At 44.4% G+C, this 19,913-nt stretch overlaps 1 protein-coding gene across 2 annotated transcripts; it reads left to right on the forward strand.

Annotated features, from left to right (window-relative positions):
- The first annotated feature begins 308 nt into the window (after positions 1-308).
- LOC140387464 (gonadotropin-releasing hormone II receptor-like) lies at positions 309-18,781 on the forward strand. Of its 2 annotated transcripts, XM_072470582.1 has the most exons (6): positions 309-597; positions 2,307-2,495; positions 2,680-3,201; positions 3,384-3,585; positions 5,483-5,636; positions 17,919-18,781. In XM_072470582.1, exons 3-6 carry the CDS (start codon positions 2,683-2,685, stop codon positions 17,998-18,000), a joined length of 957 nt encoding a protein of 318 aa, XP_072326683.1. In that variant the 5' UTR covers positions 309-597; positions 2,307-2,495; positions 2,680-2,682; the 3' UTR covers positions 18,001-18,781. The 2 variants fall into 2 exon arrangements, with proteins under 2 accessions (XP_072326683.1, XP_072326682.1); XM_072470581.1 differs by lacking the exon at positions 17,919-18,781 and having other exon boundaries at positions 310-597; positions 5,483-6,300.
- The last annotated feature ends 1,132 nt before the right edge of the window (positions 18,782-19,913 follow it).

The following is a 19,913-nucleotide window of genomic DNA, read 5'->3' on the forward strand; positions in this document are numbered from 1 at the left end:
TTCGGTACCACTGTGGCTGGGCCTCTAGTGGCTCTTAACCGTTTTTGTCATTCCTGCGTGCACACGTGTCCTTCTATCCTCTCTCCTGGAGAGTATGCTGTTGTTTTAGATTTCACTTGTTTGCATGCTTTACTCAGTCCTGCGCAGTGTTACAAGGCAAGATAAGCAAAAGAATAGGCACTCTGGGATTAAAACACCTTCGGACTTAATTTTCATAATAACGAGCATCCAACAAGCACATGAGTTCAAAAAAAAAACAGAACATTACTGTCAAACATCAGAAATGTCTTCCCAGCTTTTCATGTGTTAATTTATCCATAACAACAGCTTGTTCGTGGGAGAGGGAGGAGCGAGGCTGAACAGACAGCACACTGGCACGGAGAGACTTTTAGAGTTGATGTTTTCACTGATAAAAATAACTTTTCTTCGAATCTCCAGCCTGTAGACTTGTGCGATTGGCCCACAGGGCAGAGATGCTCAGCCACCTGAGTTCTGAGTTGTATGGTTTTGCAATGGCAATTAAATCAGGGCAGTGATGGGAAAACAGGGAAAAGATTCGATGCCTGAAATCTACCAGAAAGGATTCGTTCTTTCATTGTAAGTAATTGTGTTGACATTGCAATTTGTATTGTGATCTAGCATAGCATGTGTATAGTGACGGTCTATTGCTATATCTATGCATTGTGATAATCTTCCAACAATGTAATTATCAACTGTGATAATCTGATGGACCTATTCATTGCTACAATTATCAGTAGTGTAACTGGCAACGGGGCATAATTGTGACTATTCAATCCAACTAAATTGTATCCATTGTTGATCATTCTAACATTAACTTATCTAAATCTTAACAATTCCCTGTAGAAATCATCTAGTCATTTACTTTGTGGCTGCAATAATTTAATAATGTAATTTATTTGATTTGTGATTCAAGTTTGACAATTGTTTGATGTTGACTAATATCACAACTGATCATTGCAACAATCTAATAACTTAACTTGATTTTGCAAGTTTGCCAAATCATCCGGGAAAGGTATGATACCAGAAAGAAATTACTAGATAGATGTAAGTTAGTTGGAATCTTTGCCTTAATAAAGACCAGCTGATTGTTTTTCGCCATTCTGTCTAATTTAGTGTAGTGACAGTTAACAAGATAGTCAGATTGGGAGGGGTTATAGCTGCAATGAAATGATTTCGAGTCTGATTATCATGCCGCAGTTAATTTACTTCAGTTATTTCCCATTTGTCACTGGATGCGTACAATGAATGAAAAGGACAGCTTTCTCTCAGAGATCTGTTACTTTTCTCCACCAAAATAGTGCTCAATAAAAAGTTACTTGTTGCGGTGACTCACCCTAAAATTGTGTGTTTGGATTAGCAAGTGAAGAGCAATTAAACAGATGGTGTGGTTTAAGGTTTGCCAGACTGCATTCCATTGATAGTTACTTATTTCTAATTCGACTGAACGAGCCTATCTATAACCTTGCAGCCACTTTTTCTAATTTGTACAAAAGCCAGTTCGAAGACAGTTCATGAAACAAATAAAATAATAAGCAGTGGTGATGGTAAAAGAGATCTCAACACAGCTGAACCATATTTTACTTGTAGTTTACAATATATACATTTTTCAGTGCCCTTGATGGATGCAACATTGAAAAGTTGGCAACGGGCAAAGCGCCCACAGCGACGAGTAATGGCCACCAGGAAGCAAAGAGTGAGATATTCAGCATCCCTTTAAGATACTGATTGATTAAAGCTAACTATCACACTGTGGCATAGCTCCCAGTTCAATGTCAAACACTGGAGCTTGCAGACATGGCTAATGCTACAAGAGATCTAAAATTAGTTACACAAGTCGCGCATTGTCAAAGGAATCACAGGGCAGATTTCAATGGTTATATTGGATGAGATAAAAAGTAGTTACTCAGTTTTGTGAAGAATTTTCAGTCCCTCTATCATTGTGTACGTGCTAATAGTGCTAATTTCAATACAATTTTATGGAGGCAATATGAAATAAGTGAGATCTATTATATAACGATAATATCTGGTGCCACGTCTTTAAGTCAGCTGTCTTATATGGCCAGTAGGAAAGTGCTAACGTTCAACAGTCGAAGAGGGAGGACTATTTCAGTCTGACTCGAATGCCAGTGAGGTTGATATTTGACTCTGCAACCTGAGAAAAGGTTATTTTTCTCAATCTCTAAGAACAACATCCAAACAATTTGAAGGTACCATAGTCTATCTCAGGAATCACTAAAAAAATTTCAATAAACAAACGGCACTAACTTCTGTAATGCTATTGACAGGGAATAACAGGTTTTGTGAGTTAAAACCCTGAACAGCAAGGGTGCCTCGTGAGGCTGCAGATTCGGAGATGAGTTGACCTGTACTCCCAAAGACCTGACAGGCGGTCCTACTACACGTAGCTCTGGGTCAAAAGTACTAATTCATTAAATCAACCCCAACATACCTGAAGAAAGCAAAGGATCAATGAGGTTAGTTTGGAACAAAAGTAAAATATCGCGGATGCTGGAAATCGGAAATAAAGACAGATAATGCAAGCTATTTTTAACACAGGACAAATGTTTCTCTTTCGTCACCGTGTTGGAAAGCTTTTTGATCGAGGGGCCTATTGAAGAGAAATAGAAACATTACTTCTGGTGTCTTTTGCCCCCACAGGCAATGATGGAATCATTGGCACCTGCTAATCAACTGGAAGCAATTCATACTTTAGAATATGAATTCTTCGATGTAAGGCCCACTCCCCCGGAGCCTTGGATCGCTCCAGCCTTCACTGTGGCGGCCAGAGCCCGTGTAACAGTCACATTCTGTTTCTTTGCCGTGTCCATGTTCAGCAACACAGCCGTTCTGCTCAGCGTGATCAAGAAAAGGAGAAACTCACACATCAGGATTCTCATCTTGAGCCTCACCATTGCTGACCTAATGGTGACTACTCTGGTGATGCCACTGGACGCGGTCTGGAATATTACTGTCCAGTGGTACGCGGGTGACATGGCATGCAAAGCCCTGAACTTCCTGAAGCTGTTTGCCATGTATGCATCCGCACTCGTGCTGGTGGTGATCAGCCTGGATCGTCGTTCGGCTATCTTGAACCCGTTCAGCTTTATCAGTGCCAGTCACAGGAACAAGTTGATGCTTTCCGTGGCATGGGTTGCAAGCGTGCTCCTGGCAGCTCCTCAGGTATGCTATCTATCTTAGGGCATGCACGGCAGCGTAGCTTTTTAACCTTGCCACAGCCATATTCAAGCTGCATGCCCTTCCTCTGACATAAACACGTACCCACGTTATCGCTTGCGCCCACTCTGCACAGACCATACGTTCTTGTCAAGAGCAAAGATTAACGACCCCCTCCCATTTCTCAGCTCTTCATTTTTCAGGTGCGGCAAGTCCGTGGCGTGAACTTCACTCAGTGTGTAACGTACGGGAGCTTCAGTGAACATTGGCACGAAACCTTCTACAATATGTTCACCTTCATCACTCTGTATGTCACGCCTCTTACAGTCATGGTCATCTGTTACAGCAGGATTCTGTGGGAAATAAGTAAACAGATGAAAGGAAACAGAGGTGAGGCCTGATTATGTGCTCCACCGTTCTACAGCTATCTGCCTTCTTCACAAGTGTGATTTTGTAACTTTAGTGATGCAGAGTTGCATTCCAAGGGTGGGGAGCTGTCTTTCAGATGAGGCATTAAACCAAGCCCCCCCCCCTCCTCCCCCAGCGAATATAAAATAACCCACGGCGCTTATTTCCAAGAAGAGCTGTTATCCCTGTTGTCCTGGCCAACATTCGTCCCTCAATCAGTGTCACAAAAAAATGCTCATGATCCTGTTAGTATTTGTGGGAGCTTGTTGAGCACAAAATTATTATTTTTTCTTTATTCATTCATGGGATACGGTTGTTTCCGGCATAGCCAGCATTTGTTGCCCATCCCTAATTACCCCTTGAACTGAACATTTCAGAGGACAGTTAAGAATCGACCACAAGGCTATGGGTCTGGAGTCTCATGGAGGCCAGACCAGGAAAGGACACCAAATGGCCTTCCCTAAAGGACATGAATGAACCAAATGGGGTTTTTACGACAATCAGTGACAGTTTCATGGTGAACATTACTGACACTAGCTTTTATATTCCAGATTCGCTATTTAAATTTAAATTCCACCCGATACCTTGCGTATTATCCTGGGCCTCTGAAATACTAGTCCAGTGACATTACCACCGTGTCACCATCTCCATGACAACACCAATAAAAGTATTTTTGTTGAAATCCTGAGGTTGTGAAAAGTGCTATATAAATGCAAGGCTTTCTGTTTATATTATATGCTGTTTATCTTCTTGTCTGAAGCTGTTTTGCCTATAAAATGTGTCGGTGAATGCGGTCCTGGTCAAGAACCTTTAGCCCCACTGCTCCTCAGGTCTGTGCGTGCCCACACAAACCTGAAGAGCAGTGGGGCTAAAGGTGGCGGCACAGTGGCACAGTGTTAGCACTGTCGCTTCACAGCTCCAGGGTCCCAGGTTCGATTCCCGGCTTGGGTCACTGTGCAGAGTCGGCACGTTCTCCCCGTGCCTGCGCGGGTTTCCTTCGGGAGCTCCAGTTTCTTACCTCAGTCCAAAGACGTGCAGTTTAGGTGGATTGCCATGCTAAATTGCTTCAGTGTCCAAAGGGGTTGGGTGGGGTTGCTGGGTTACGGGTGTGGGGCGGAGGTGTGGGGTGAAGTGGGGTGCTCTTTCCACGGGCCGGTGCAGACTCGATGGGCTGAATGGCCTCCTTCTGCACTGCAAATTCTATGGCTAACACCCAAATGAGCTCATCTCATAGTAAGCTCATTTAAATATCTCCGTGGTGCTTCCAGCACATAGCAAGCTGGGAGCACCATAGGAGTCAGAGGCCTGTGGATTGTGTTCTCGAGACAGTGAAGCTGAATACTCTTGAAATGCCACTACTTTATTTTTAAAATTTTGACTACCCAATTCATTATTTCCAATTAAGGGGCAATTTAGCGTGGCCAATCTATCGAGCCTGCACATCTTTGGGTTGTGCGGGCGAAACCCACGCAAACACGGGGAGAATGTGCAAGCTCCACACGGACAGTAGTGACCCAGAGCCGGGATCGAACCTGGAACCTCGGCGCCGTGAGGCCACAGTGCTAACTCATACTGCGCCACTGTGCTGCCCGTGAAATGCCACTACTATCAGTTATTCTGATTCAATGAGAACACCCAGCACCCTTTCAGGAATTGGCTGTCTTGGGGACCAACTAGAAGAAGGGTCAGTGGGGAAAGGAGGGCCCTTTAACAACCAACTATAAAACTGTTCATACAGATTGGATGAAAGGCCAGTATTTAATGCACTGTAATCGCTCGGGAAATCAGTAGGTTAACATTGTAATTTTTGCGTCTGATCTCATTGCAACCTGTATCATTTTGTGTGACTCAGGCACTGATTGTGAGATTTATTTTGCAGCAAGAGCACAAAATGATTATATAATGAAGGCACGAATGAAAACTCTTCAAATGACCATCGTCATTGTTGTGTCATTCATCGTCTGCTGGACCCCATATTACCTCCTGGGACTGTGGTACTGGTTCAAGCCGGGCATACTGAAGGACGTGCCAGAGTACGTCAATCACATACTGTTTTTATTTGCCCTGCTGCACACCTGCTCAGATCCGATCATATATGGGTTCTACACCCCTTCCTTCAGAAAGGATGTCATGACATGTTGGAGGGCAGGGGCAGAGGTCACGAGGCGTGAAGCGAAGCGCGTTGGAAAGCCAGCCACTGTCACGTCTCTGCGCGGTGATGGAAATGGAAAGGTCCTTAATCACATCCAGATGGTGACTGTTGTCCCCAATAGAATGGCTCAGTCTGCCTTTTGAATGACGTTTCAACTAAGTTACATTATTCGGTTGTTGATTCAAGTTCCTCTCTGTGGGATTTGGGGCACGTCATTTGGGCCAACATCGTCCTGGTGCATTGTCGGAAACATTGCCCTTCAGATGCGGCTCCCTCCGCCTGTGCCAGTCATTCAGCGGGCACTGCGGATCCCTTGACACAATTCAAAAAAGAGAAAGGAGCTTTCTTGGTGCCCTCCCTCAGCCAACAGTACAAAACAAAGAGGCTGGTGATCTGTATGCTTGCTGTTTGTGGAATGGCTGCCATGTTTGTTTCCATAACAACAGTCGATGCACCCCTTCGTTTGTGAAACATTTTGGATTTTGAGAGAGAGCTGTGATTAAACACTGTATAAATGCAAGATTTTCATTAAACGATGACATGGCTACTGTTGAAGGCTTTGATTGCTTCCAGTACACAAACTCCACTAAGTCTGTGAAATCCACCCTTTTGGACACATTTATGCCTCGGCCTGTTGATATGAGACAGGCGGGGGTACTCTGGCAAAGTGCAGTCTGCCAAGTTGTGCTGTCAGAGCCAGATGGAGTGGGCTGAGATCGTGAGACTGGCTGAGTGTTCGGTCACAATTGTGCCTCCTTGAGGCCGGTGAGGGTTGTGCCTCCTTGTGGCCGGTGAGTGGATGGTGGGGGGTTGTGTGAATTTGGTTGTCTATGATGACAATGTTGGCAGAACATCAGTTCAGACAGCTCCCTGTGGACAAGCGAGTGGACATAGAATCTCTACAGAGCAGATGGGGGCAATTCGGCCCATCGAGTCTCCTCCGGAAGAGCACCATACCTAGGCCCACACGGCCACCCTTTACCCATAACCCCACCTAACCTTTTGGACACTGAGGGGCAATTTAGCATGGCTAATCCACCTAACCTGCACACCTTTGGACGGTGGGAGGAAACTGGAGCATCCGGAGGAAACCCCGCAGACACGGGGAGAATGCTGGGCCTCTTACCTCCATGTGCAAAGATGATGAGGCCCATTTCAAACAACAGCCCTGGAAGCATTTTTCTTGTGGATATTCAGCTCGTAATGAGCTTCTTCCCACCATGTTAGAGGGTCAGGCATTGATTTAGCATCAACAAAACAGCCTTCAAATCTTTATGCCAAAGTGCCTCTAATCTTCACTTCAGCCAAATATAGTTCAGTTGGTTTTATCCTTGTCGGTAAATATCTCAAATGAACAATGTCTTTGTTACTGACAGTATATTTAATTTATTCCTCACTGTAAGATGAAAAGATTAAACACATCAATGTAACAAAATGGTTATCGCACTGAGTGAGCAATTGGTGAAAATCTGTGTGATCATCGATAAACTCAAAGATATAAAACAAAAAAGAGTGGCTAAGGTAAATATTGGTCCTTTAGAGGATGAGACGGGAGATTTAATAATGGGAGATGAGGAAATGGCTGAGGAACTGAACAGTTTTTTGGGTCGGTCTTCAGAGTGGAAGACACAAATAACATGCCAGTGACTGATGGAAATGAGGCTATGACAGATGAGGACCTTGAGAGGATTGTTATCACCAAGGAGGTAGTGATGGGCAAACTAATGGGGCTAAAGGTAGACAAGTCTCCTGGCCCTGATGGAATGCATTCCAGAGTGCTAAAAGAGATGGCTAGGGAAATTGCAAATGCACTAGTGATAATTTACCAAAATTCACTCGACTCTGGGGTGGTCCCGGTGGATTGGAAATTAGAAAACATGACACCACTGTTTAAAAAAGGAGGTCGGCAGAAAGCGAGTAATTATAGGCCAGTTAGCTTAACTTTGGTAGTAGGGAAGGTGCTGGAATCTATCATCAAGGAAGAAATAGTGAGGCATCTGGTTGGAAATTGTCCCATTGGGCAGATGCAGCTTGGGTTCATAAAGGGCAGGTCGTGCCTAACTAATTTGGTGGAATTTTTTGAGGACATTACTAGCGCAGTAGATAACGGGGAGCCAATGGATGTGGTATATCTGGATTTCCAGAAAGTTTTTGACAAGGTGCCACACAAAAGGTTGCTGCATAAGATAAAGATGCATGGCATTAAGGGGAAAGTAGTAGCATGAATAGAGGATTGGTTAATTAATAGAAAGCAAAAAGTGGGGATTAATGGGTGTTTCTCTGGTTAGCAATCAGTAGCTAGTGGTGTCCCTCAGGGATCAGTGTTGGGCCCACAATTGTTCACAATTTACATAGATGATTTGGAGTTGGGGACCAAGTGCAATGTGTCCAAGTTTGCAGACGACACTAAGATGAGTGATAAAGCAAAAAGTGCAGAGGATACCGGATGTCTGCAGAGGGATTTAGATAGGTTACGTGAATGGGCTAGGGTCTGGCAGATGGAATACAATGTTGAAAAATGTGAGGTTACCCATTTTGGTAGGAATAACAGCAAAAGGGATTATTATTTCAATGATAAAATATTAAAACATGCTGCTGTGCAGAGAGACCTGGGTGTGCTAGTGCATGAGTCGCAAAACGTTGGTTTACAGGTGCAACAGGTGATTAAGAAGGAGAATGGAATTTTGTCCTTCATTGCTAGAGGGATGGAGTTTAAGACTAGGGAGGTTATGCTGCAATTGTATAAGGTGTTAGTGAGGCCACACTTGGAGTATTGTGTTCAGTTTTGGTCTCTTTACCTGAGAAAGGACGTGCTGGCACTGGAAGATGTGCAGAGGATATTCACTAGGTTAATCCCAGAGCTGAAGGGTTTGGATTACGAGGAGAGGTTGAGTAGACTGGGACTGTACTCATTGGAATTTAGAAGGATGCGGGGGGGGCTCTTATAGAAACATATAAAATTATGAAGGGAATAGATAGGATAGATGAGGGCAGGTTGTTTCCACTGGTGGGTGAAAGCAGAACTAGGGGGCATAGCCTCAAAATAAGGGGAAGTAGATTTAGGACTGAGTTTAGGAGGAACTTCTTCACCCAAAGGGTTGTGAATCTATGGAATTCCTTGCCCAGTGAAGCAGTAGAGGCTCCTTCATTAAATGTTTTTAAGATAAAGATAGATAGTTTTTTGAAGAATAAAGGGATTAAGGGTTATGGCGTTCAGGCCGGAAAGTGGAGCTGAGTCCACAAAAGATCAGCCATGATCTCATTGAATGGCGGAGCAGGCTCGAGGGGCCAGAAGGCCTCCTCCTGCTCCTAGTTCTTATCTTCTTATAACACTGAGATCCGCAGGATTGAATTATGGTGAAAGGCAGGTAGATGTGACACCATTTTAGCACTAATTTTTGATACTGACCTGTGCTTGAACCTCCCTCCTATTAGAAAACCAGCAGGTGTTAACCCCCTTAATACACAAACGGCTTTTGCAGTGATATGAATGCTGACTTGTCTATGCCAGATTTTACAGCCCTCTTCATGTTACTGCCGAAGGGTGCAACTCTGCATATCCTGCAGTGCCCTCATTATTGCTCTCCACGTCTGTATTGAGACTGCAAAACAAGGGTGGGATGTAACTGGCATCTGTGGTTGCTGCTCCCTCAGTGCAGAAGTAGGAAGTGAATTGTGTGGAGGCAAAAGGGATGATATGGGAAAGTATGATGGAACATGCAATGGGTGCATAGGAACACACTGCATACAAGAGTTAAGCATCAGAACGTCCTGGGAATTTCCAGGCCCGGTAATACACATACTGCCCCATTTCAATCACTGCAACTGGATGCTTCTATGCAGTATCAGCCCAGTCTGAAATCTTTAGCTGAAAGCATGAAATGAAAACAAGAAGTTGTTAGAGATTAGTGGCATCATAACTATCAGTATTGCAAGGGTTAATGTAGTGTCGAGAGTAGCCACTGGAGGGAGCTACAGTTCAACTATATAAGGCAGTGATGCTAGAACTTAGGGGAGGAGTGTGTGCAGGAGTTAGCTAGTGAAGGTCAGAAGAGCAGATAGTGTAAGTGAGTGCAGATCATAGTTTCAACCAATAGTGAGATTAGCTGTAGATGAGTGTAGTTTAGATGTTATTAATCAACTGTGTATTCGTAAGGACTACAAGTTGGTAGTGTTGAATCCAAGTTAGTAGTGTAAATAAATTTATAGTTTTGTTTAAGTTAAAGCTATTTTGTGGTCTTTGTGAACACTATGCCAACCATCCTGAAATAAGCAACACAAAGAACACCACAAGATACAAGAGGTGGACTATGACTGGAAAGAAAGACGATGGTTTAACATTTCACGTGTTGATGTTTCATCAGAACTTCTCTGACAAAGGTCTGGATTTTCCAGCTCTGCCGGGGCGGGGCTTGCTGCAGAGGATGTAGCGAGCCAGCCAAAAGCCCATTGACTTGGGTGGCACCAGTAAATCCTGCCAGTAGGTGGGAGCATAAGGTCCTGCAAGAAGAGTTTACACTTTGGTATTACCATGTGAGAAGGGGTAAAATTTGACTCCCTTAATTTACCACTCCAGGTCTGGCTGTAACGGATTTGATGTGAATTTAACGAGGATGTTCTTTGCCAATATTGTAGGAGTCCCACTACATACAATTTCAGATGATAAAGAATTAATACAGACAGGCTTTCTGAGTGTAAGTAAAAGAGTGAGATAAGCCACTGTCCGTGTGGAGTTTGCACATTATCCCCGTGTCTGCGTGGGTTTCACCCTCACAACCCAAAGATGTGCAGGGTAGGTGGATTGGCCATGCTGAATTGTCCCTTAATTGGAAAAAAATAATTGGATACTCTAAATTTATTTTAAGTTAAATAACGAGATTAGTTGACTGAATGTACACTCCAAATTTTTTTTAAAACTAGGTAAGTCATGGCTACCATTCCTAAACACACATTCCCTGCCCCCCCCCCCCCCCCCCCCCCACACACACACACACACACACACTCATACAGATGGTGGAATAAGAGAATAAACTTAAAGATATTTTAAAGTTTGTGAATAAAATAAACAATCAAAGGAATGCACGGTTAACTTTTCTTTGGCTAGCCTCCATGCGGTGACTTCACATTGTGGCCATTTTATTCAGTAGTTATATGGAGCAGATTTCCAAGTGTTATTCCCAATTCTTGGTTTGTCATAGATTTCGCTGCTCAGGATAGTTCTTTGCAAAACGGTGCAGCACTTTTGAGAGAGAGTGAGAGCGCAAGAGAGAAAGTGATGGAGAGCCATGCACTTGCAGCTTTTCTGTCGCTCCTTCTGATCTCTCCTCTGACTTGGTAAAAACAAAATTCTTAAAAAGCCTTGTCGGTTGTATATTTCAGAGGAATTTGATCACCATGTCTGCTGTAGTCATTGTGCTACAGAACAGGTAACTATAGATAGAGTCATAGAGTCATAGATGTTTACAGCATGGAAACAGGCTCTTCGGCTTAGCTTGTCTGTGCCGCCCAGTTTCTATCACTAAGCTAGACCCACCTGCCCGCATTTAGAACATAGAACATAGAAAAATACAGCACAGAACAGGCCCTTCGGCCCACGATATTGTGCCGAACTTTTGTCCTAGATTAATCATAGATTATCATAGCATTTACAGTGCAGAAGGAGGCCATTTGGCCCATTGAGTCTGCACCGGCTCTTGGAAAGAGCACCCTACCCAAGGTCAACACCTCCACCCAACACTAAGGGCAATTTTAGACACTGAGGGCAATTTATCATGGCCAATCCACCTAACCTGCACATCTTTGGACTGTGGGAGAAAACCGGAGCACCCGGAGGAAACCCACGCACACACGGGGAGGATGTGCAGACTCCGCACAGACAGTGGCCCAAGCCGGAATCGAAACTGGGACCCTGGAGCTGTGAAGCAATTGTGCTATCCACAATGCTACCGTGCTGCCCTCCCTCTATACCCACCCTGCCCATGTAACTGTCTAACTGTTTTTTAAAGGAAAAAATTGTACCCGTCTCTACTACTGTCTCTGGCAGCCCGTTCCAGATGGTCACCACCCTCTGTGTGAAAAAACGTCCCCCCTGGTCTCTTTTGTATCTCTCCCCTCTCACCTTAAATCTATGCCCTCTAGTTCTAGACTCCTCTACCTTTGGTAAAAGATGTTGACTATCTACATTATCTATGTTCCTCATTATTTTATAGACCTCTATAAGATCAGCCCTAAGCCTTAAATGCTCCAGGGAAAAAAGTCCTAGCCTATCCAACCTCTCCTTATAACTCAGACTATCAAGTCCTGGTAGCATCCTCGTCAATCTCTTCTGCACTCTTTCTAGTTTAACAATATCCTTCCTATAATAGGGTGACCAGAACTGAACACAATATTCCATGTGTGGTTTTACCAATGTCTTGTACAACTTCAACAAGGTGTCCCAACTCCTGTATTCAATATTCTGACCAATAAAACCTAGCATGCTGAATGCTTTCTTCACCACCCTGTCCACCTGCGACTCCACCTTCAAGAAGTTATGAACCTGTATTCCTAGATCTCTTTGTTCTGCAACTCTCCCCAACTCCCTACCATTAACTGAGTAGGTCCTGCCCTGATTTGATCTACCAAAATGTATCACCTCACATTTATCCAAATTAAACTCCATCTGCCATTCACTGGACCAATTGGTCAAGATCCTGTTGCAACCTTATGTAATTTTCTTCACTAACCACTATACCACCAATCTTGGTGTCATCTGCAAACTTACTCACCGTGCTTCCTACATTCTCATCCAAATCATTAATATATAAAACAAATAATAGTGGACCTAACAACAACCCCTGAGGCACACCGCTGGTCACAGGCTTCCAGTTAGAAAAACAACCCTCCATATTCACTTTTTGGCTTCGGTCGCCAAGCCAGTTTTGTATCCAATTGGCTACCTCACCCTGGATTCCGTGAAATTTAACCTTTTGCAACAACCTACCATGCGGTACCTTGTCAAAAGCCTTGCTAAAGTCCATGTAGACAATGTCGACTGCACTACCCTCATCTCCCTTCTTGGTTACCCCTTCAAAAAACTATGTTTTTGATGCCTCAGTTAAGAATGCATTGAAAAGTAATAGTGTGAATTTCAAAAGGACTTGGGGTCTTTAATGTTCCAAGTTGGGGAGGCGGGGGGGGGGGGGAGAGTCAGTTTGTTTAAATCCCACTTGGGGGTGGAATCAAATTTTTATATTTGGCTGACTCGCAGTCTTTCCATTGTCTTAATAGGATTACAGATCATTAACAATCCAACCAGAAAAAAGTTGCATTCAAAATTGTTTTGTTTTCTTTTTTTAAAAAGCACTCTCGTGACAACCTGAATTATTAAATTCATAATCATAGGTGTTCTGGGTCCGGGTTTACAGAACCCCAAAGTGTTTCATGGAGTTCAACCGACCCACAACGTTTAATAGATTGTGGTGTGGGAAGCACACGGCGTACTCCCCAGGTGTGATACAGCAGAAATGGACAAGCGGTTTATAAAACAAAACAATGTTTATTCTATGAACTCAAGTTAACCCTTTTAAAACAAACATTGAATATCTTAACACCCATTACTTCAAAGATAACCCCAAAAGACTACAACACTAAATAATCCTTCAAACTGTTCCTTTAAACATCCAAAAGACTTCAAACCTTCAAAAATAGGAGTACATTAGGTTACATTTAATATATTTATAGTCTTTGGATTGCAGAAATCAACAGACCAGCTCTGTGTTTCTTCCTGCAGCTCACAGCGAAACACACCGACACTCCCAGCTGCCTTCTCAAACTGAAACTCAAAAAGCAGAAGTGAGCTCAGCTCCCCCCACCCTCTGACATCACTTCAGTAATATGATCCGCTCCATTTCTTAAAGGTACATTGCTTAAACATCCATTTCTTAAAGGTACTCTCACATGACATAGGGTACTAATGGAGGAGGCCATTCAGCCCATCAGCTCCATGCCAGTTGTCTGTAGAGCCAATGCCCTGTTTTATCTCTGTAGTCCTACAAATGTATTTCCCTCAAATGCCCATCCAATTTCCTTTTGAAATCATTAATCATCTCTACTCCCAGTACCCTCATAGGCAGAGTGGTCATTGCCATCACTGCAACAATAACTTCTTCTTCGCTTAGATAACACACAGTGCAATTGTTTTCTGATTCAATTCTAAAATTCCCCAAATTTGCAGTTTTTGCAAAATGATTGCTGTGCAACTTTTGCATCCAAGTGTACTGACTTCAACTTCGATTTTTATTTGAACTGTAAGAAAAATAAGTCACAAGGGTTGCTAAATGTATTTGGTTATGGAATTGTTTTATGGCAGTACAATATCATACTGGGGCAATCCTCAGTAAAAACAGGATAGAACTCCCTTGCAAGGCTTCTAAAGCTCAGTAGTAAGTCGAACATCTGTAAATGTGTAATGCATTGGCACTTGAAGCAAAATTAACATCATTCTTTTATGCACTTGCTGTGAATTCCAGGATGGCATAAATGAAATAGTGCAATATAATTTCTCCATGTCACCCCTATTAGCTATTGAAAAATGGTACCACATTATTGGATTTCCCACTATCACACGCTCCAGTCAAATGTTCAGGGAAATGTAGTAAATAAGAGCAATTCATTAAGCCAATAAGTGTAAAAAGGTGCATGCTTCCGTTTACTCATCATGTCAGTTCTTCACTTTCGGATTTTATGAAGGACAAATTTACACCGACACAGGCTTTCAGGTCAACCACAAGCATTTTTATTAACAGAAGAATTCCTAATACAAGGGACGCGATTCTCCGCTCCCACACCGGTTGGGAGAATCGCCTGGGTCGCCAAATTTTCCCGCAATGCCGGTCCGATGCCCTCCCGCGATTCTCCCAAGCGGCGGGAACGGCCCCGTTGAGTTCCGCATGGCGCAGGCCGGAGAATCGCCCGAGACACCCAAAATGGCAATTCTCCGGCACCCCTGCTATTCTCAGGCCCGGATGGGCTGAGCGGCCAGCCCAAAATGGCGGGTTCCCACCAGCGCCGTCCACACCTGGTCGCTGCCGGTGGGAACAGCGCGGGAATGCTGGGGAGGGCGGCCTGCAAGTGGGGATCCTGCAACGGGGGGGGCCTCAAATGGGGTCTGGCCCGCGATCGGCGCCCACCGATCGTCGGGCCAGCCTCTCTGAAGGAGGACCTCCTTTCTTCCGCAGCCCCGCAAGATCCGTCTGACATCTTCTTGCGGGGCGGACTCGGAGAGGACGGCAACCACGCATGCGCGGGGACGCCAGTTATGCGGCGCAGGCCGCGTCATGTATGCGGCGCCGCCTTTACGTGGCGTCAAGGCCTGGCGCGTGTAAATGACGCGGCGCTGCTCCTAGCCCATTATCGGGCCCTGAATCGGTCGGGATAGGGGCCATTTCGCGCCGTCGTGAACCTCAACGGTGTTCACGACGGCGCGAACACTCTGCCTCCATTTCGGAGAATCCCGCCCAAGAGCTTTGAACTAGTGCAATGATGCCTCACAACACACAAAACAAAGACTTATTAATAAAAAGCCTCCAAGAAAACCCATGTTTCTGCCCAAACATCAATTCAAACCAATCCACCTACCCTGCACATCTTTTTGGGTTGTGGGGGTGAGACCCACGCAGACACGGGGAGAATGTGCAAGCTCCACAAGGAGAGGGACCTGGGGCCAGGATCGAACCCAGGTCCTCGGAGCAATGAGGCAGCAGTGCTAATCAATGCGCCACCGTGCTGCCCTCATCTCCCAGTTTCTTTAATTGGATTGTCGGCTGGCCGCTGTTTTGTCTTTGAGATGGTAATATCCAAATATCGGCCGCAACCGGCTTTCAAGAATGTCGGCCATCCCACGCCTGTGTGCCCCCTCAGCCGGATGTAGCAGTGTGCAGGCCCGGAGCCCAGCGGGACAGGCCGCCTCCTCCGTACATCAGCACGCTGTTCCAGGAGCACATTATTTTTTTAATCAATGGAGTCTTCCTGCCAGAAACGGCAGCAGTGAGCAGGTCACGCGCACTGTACACTGACGTCACATACTCTGGGCGTAAAATTATTGAGGAGAGCTTCCTCCGTTTTGTAGCTGCCAGCAAGCAAGCAACAGGCCTGCGTGAAGAACTGAAGGTTGATCTTTTTGGAATAAGGAAGAGAGGGCCAGAGACACAAACAGGCCAGGATCTCACATCAGAATCTGCTGGAAGGAGCTTCCCAGGAGAATCCGTGGTAGGACAAAGCGGTGCTGGCGTGAGCTCCTGGACCTCTGATGAACAACCCATATAGAAATGTAACATTGAATGACAAAGCTAGTGAGATCGTGAGGACCAAGCAGGCTCACCTGACGCATTAAAGGTAAGCGAAAATGATGGCTCGCGAAGTTCGGGCGGCGTGGGTTGCGATGTTCGGATGCCGTGGGTCGTGAAGATCAGCCAGCGTGGGTCCCGAAGATCAACCAGTTGGAAAAAATGGGTCCCCTGGATTTCTAGTTTGTACCAGAAGGGTAAACTTCAATCAAAGCTTCAAAGCTTACAGAAGCCTGGACCTCTGACCACTTTGTAAAGCTTGGAAATATTTCTGACCTGGCTTCGTGTTACATTCCAATCAGGGCGAAGGCTCAAGCTGGGCCTTTTGTTCTTGGTGCGTATCTTCCTCTGACACTGTGTTCATTGCAGTTTACTGAAGGTTTACGTCAGTTTTACAGGATGGCAAGAAGGGGATACATTATCCACGTTATTCCAGTGGTTGATTAGAAAGGTGACAAAGATGTCAGTGTTTGAGAGAGCTAAGAAGGATGTCTCAAAGCTGCAAGACATGCTACTGGTTAATTCTGATTTATAAGTGAACACACAGCGCAGAATTTGCTTAGAGCCTCACAACTTCACTGAAATTATCTTTAAATTGAAATGGGCCAATTATATAAAGTGCACTTACATTGAGTTATCAAAGGTGTAATGATATTGCTTGTTGTCATGGAAGTGCAAAAGGAGACAGCATCTGGTAGACTGTGAGAATGACCTTGTTAGACAGAGAAATAGGCAGTACTGCAGTGAAATATAGGAAGCAGCTAACAAATGCTGAACAGCAGCTAAAGAAGTAAAAACAGAAAATGGTCGGGCGGCACGGTGGCACAGTGGTTAGCACTGCTGCCTCACAGCACCGAGGATCTAGGATCAATCCCAACCCTGGTCACTGTCTGTGTGGAGCTTGCACATTCTCCCTGTATTTACATGGGTCTCATCCCCACAACTCAACAGGGTGTGCAGGGTAGGTGATTTGGCCATGCTAAATTACCCCTTAATTGGAAAAAAAGATTTGGGTACTCAAAATTAAATTAAAAATACAGAAAATGCTGGATAAACTCAACAGGTTTAACCGCTTCTGTGGAGAGAGAAACAGTTAATGTTTTGAGTCCATATGGTCTGTTTTTATTTTAAAATTTCCAGCATCTCAGTATTTTGCTTTTAGCTAAAACCCCTCCGCTAATCCTGCTCCTCTTCCCATCTACTTTTACAACAGTGCTTCCAGCCATCCAGGTGCAAAAGAGACGCACGCACACACACAATTCAACCTCCCAAAGAGGCTGACTATCACAGTCAGCCCCCGCGTCAATAAGGCTGAAATGTCTCTCTTGATTCTTGAAAGCAGTCAAGCTCAATTTAATAGGTTGTTTTTTGTGTAAACCGCAGGCAAAGGAATATCTCGTGAATGTTACCAATTACTAGTATAGCACAATATGATTTTTAATCCAGTCTTGGAATCTACACTGCTCAAGTCTAAAAAAATGCTTGACGCAAGATCCATTAACAGTCAAGCAGCGCAGGAATATTTTCCCTGAAGGAGTTGACAATCAATACCTTTTCTTGTAAACTCCAGATGCACTTCTGCCCAGCTCTTGTTTAAAGGAGGTAATTGACATACCACTAACCTTTGGAACAAATGGTACATCACTATTAATAGAAAATGTTCCCTTTCAAAGAATGAAAACTTGCTGTACTATCCAGTGGTAGATCAATGGAGAATTTCTTTTGAGAAGAGAGCTGCAGTTTTTATTTTAAGCCTGCCAATTCCCTTACCAACCTTGATTACATTTACACCTCACCCCATGTTCTTGAAGGGCTCTATTCTATTCTCCTATTTGCAGATGTACTGCAGGAACACACCAAGGCTCCTTACACAACACCTTCCAAATCCATGACGTCTACCTACTGGAAGGACAAGGGTAGCAGATGCTTAAGAACACTACCACCTGCAAGTTCTTCTCCAAGTCACTCACCAACCTGACTGGGAAATATGTCGCCGTTCTTTTACTGTCACTGGGTCAAAATTGTGGAACTCCCTCCCTGCGCCACATGGACTGCAGCGGTTCAAGAAGGTAACTCACTACCACCATCTCAAGGACAATTAGTTATGAGCACCAAATGCTGGCCTAGCCAGTAAAGGCCCCATACCTTGAATGAATAAAACTTTCTCCGTCACATTTGTTCAGCTGATGCCACTTTCCACTTCAGTGTTCCTGGTATGTCTTCAATTTTTTTCAACCAAGTTCTCCACCACATCATGATTGACAGGGCCCTCAGCCACATCATGGTGGCACAGTGGTTAGCACTGTTGCTTCACTGCGGCAGGGTCCCAGATTCGATTGAGTCACTGTCTGTGCGGAGTCTGCACATTCTCCCCGTGACGGCGTGGATTTCCTGCATGTGACATTATGAGAAATGTACAGAACTGTAAGGGTTAATGTTATGTCCGAATCAAACACTACAGGGAGCTAGATGCAGAATTATATAAAGCATCGATGCTAAACCTTCTGGGAGAGAGTTGAGGAGAAGGTGAGAAGACAGACTGGAGGAAAGATAATGTGAGTGAGAGCAGATCACAGTTATTGTATTAATGTAGAGATTAGTGATAGATGAGTGTCGATCGTATGATTATTGTCAATTGTTTATTGTATAGAAGTAAGAGTCGAATTCAATTAAGCAGTGTAAATAAACCATTAGCATTGTTTAATACAAAAGCTAGTTGTAGTCTTTGTGAACACAAAGCCAACCATCTGTGGATCTGAACCACAAAGAACACCACACTCCGGGTGTTCCGGTTTCATCACACAAGTCTCGAAAGATGCGCTTGTTAGATAATTTGGACATTCTGAATTCTCCTTCAGTGGACCCGTACAAGTGCCCGAGTGTGGCAACTAGGGGCTTTTCACACTAACTTCATTGCAGTGTTAATGTTAGCCTAATTGTGACATTAATAAAGATTATTATTATCCATCCTATCTTCCGCATTATTGCTCTCACCCGTTTTCCTCCCTTGTACAACCACAATACCTTTCTTCTTCTTCCACCTCACCAGCCTCAAAGTTCAATGAATCGGCCGCCATCATTTTCAGCAGAACATCACCACAAAACACCTCTTCCCCTCCCCTCTGCAAATTCCTGACCCACTCCTCTGTAAAACTCCACATTGCAGCCCCTTCCCTCAGCACAACCTCATGCAAGCATAGGAGATGTAAAAAATATACCTTCACCTCCTCTCTTCACACCATCCAGGACTCCAAACACTCCTTCCAGCTGAAACAGCGATTTATTTGTACTTTCAATGCAGCATGCTGTGTTCATTGCTGATGGTGCAATCGTCTTCCTATTGGGGAAACCAAAGCTATGACCTTGCTAAATACCTCTATTTAGTCTGCAAATATGACCCTGAAGATCCACGTGCACACCATTTCAATTCTCTGACTCATTCCCCCTCTCACACTTTGAGATCTCATACATTGTTCCAATGAAGTGGACTAGAAGCTCAGGGAACAGCACCTCCTCTTTCAGATAGACACCTTACCGCCTTTCAGACTCAACTTCACACTCAGTGATTTCAGATAACCACTGCTTTTTTTTTCAAGCAGCCGGTGCTGGCAGTCTTTTTGCTGCTGCCATTTACACCTCCTCTAGACTATCCTTAATTTCTTCACTTGTCCCATTACCACCCCCTTTTGCTTTGCTCCACCATCCATTGTGTCATTTAAATCCACCCAACCACATGGCTTCCTCTTTTTGTTCAACACTGGATTCGGGGCAGACACCGACCGGTTTGACGCTCTGCCCTCTCCAAGTCGCCATCATTGGGCCGCGCACCGCGC

This window comes from Scyliorhinus torazame, chromosome 12 (assembly GCF_047496885.1).
Source record: "Scyliorhinus torazame isolate Kashiwa2021f chromosome 12, sScyTor2.1, whole genome shotgun sequence".
Lineage (NCBI taxonomy): Eukaryota > Metazoa > Chordata > Chondrichthyes > Carcharhiniformes > Scyliorhinidae > Scyliorhinus > Scyliorhinus torazame.

Excerpts from the sequence above, each read along its gene's own strand:
- LOC140387464 (XM_072470581.1), top strand. The coding sequence starts at position 2,683 with ATGATGGAATCATTGGCACCTGCTAATCAACTGGAAGCAATTCATACT. Across the intron at positions 3,202-3,383 it reads TGCTCCTGGCAGCTCCTCAG|CTCTTCATTTTTCAGGTGCG; the intron begins GTATGCTATCTA and ends CCCATTTCTCAG. Across the intron at positions 3,586-5,482 it reads ACAGATGAAAGGAAACAGAG|CAAGAGCACAAAATGATTAT; the intron begins GTGAGGCCTGAT and ends TTTATTTTGCAG.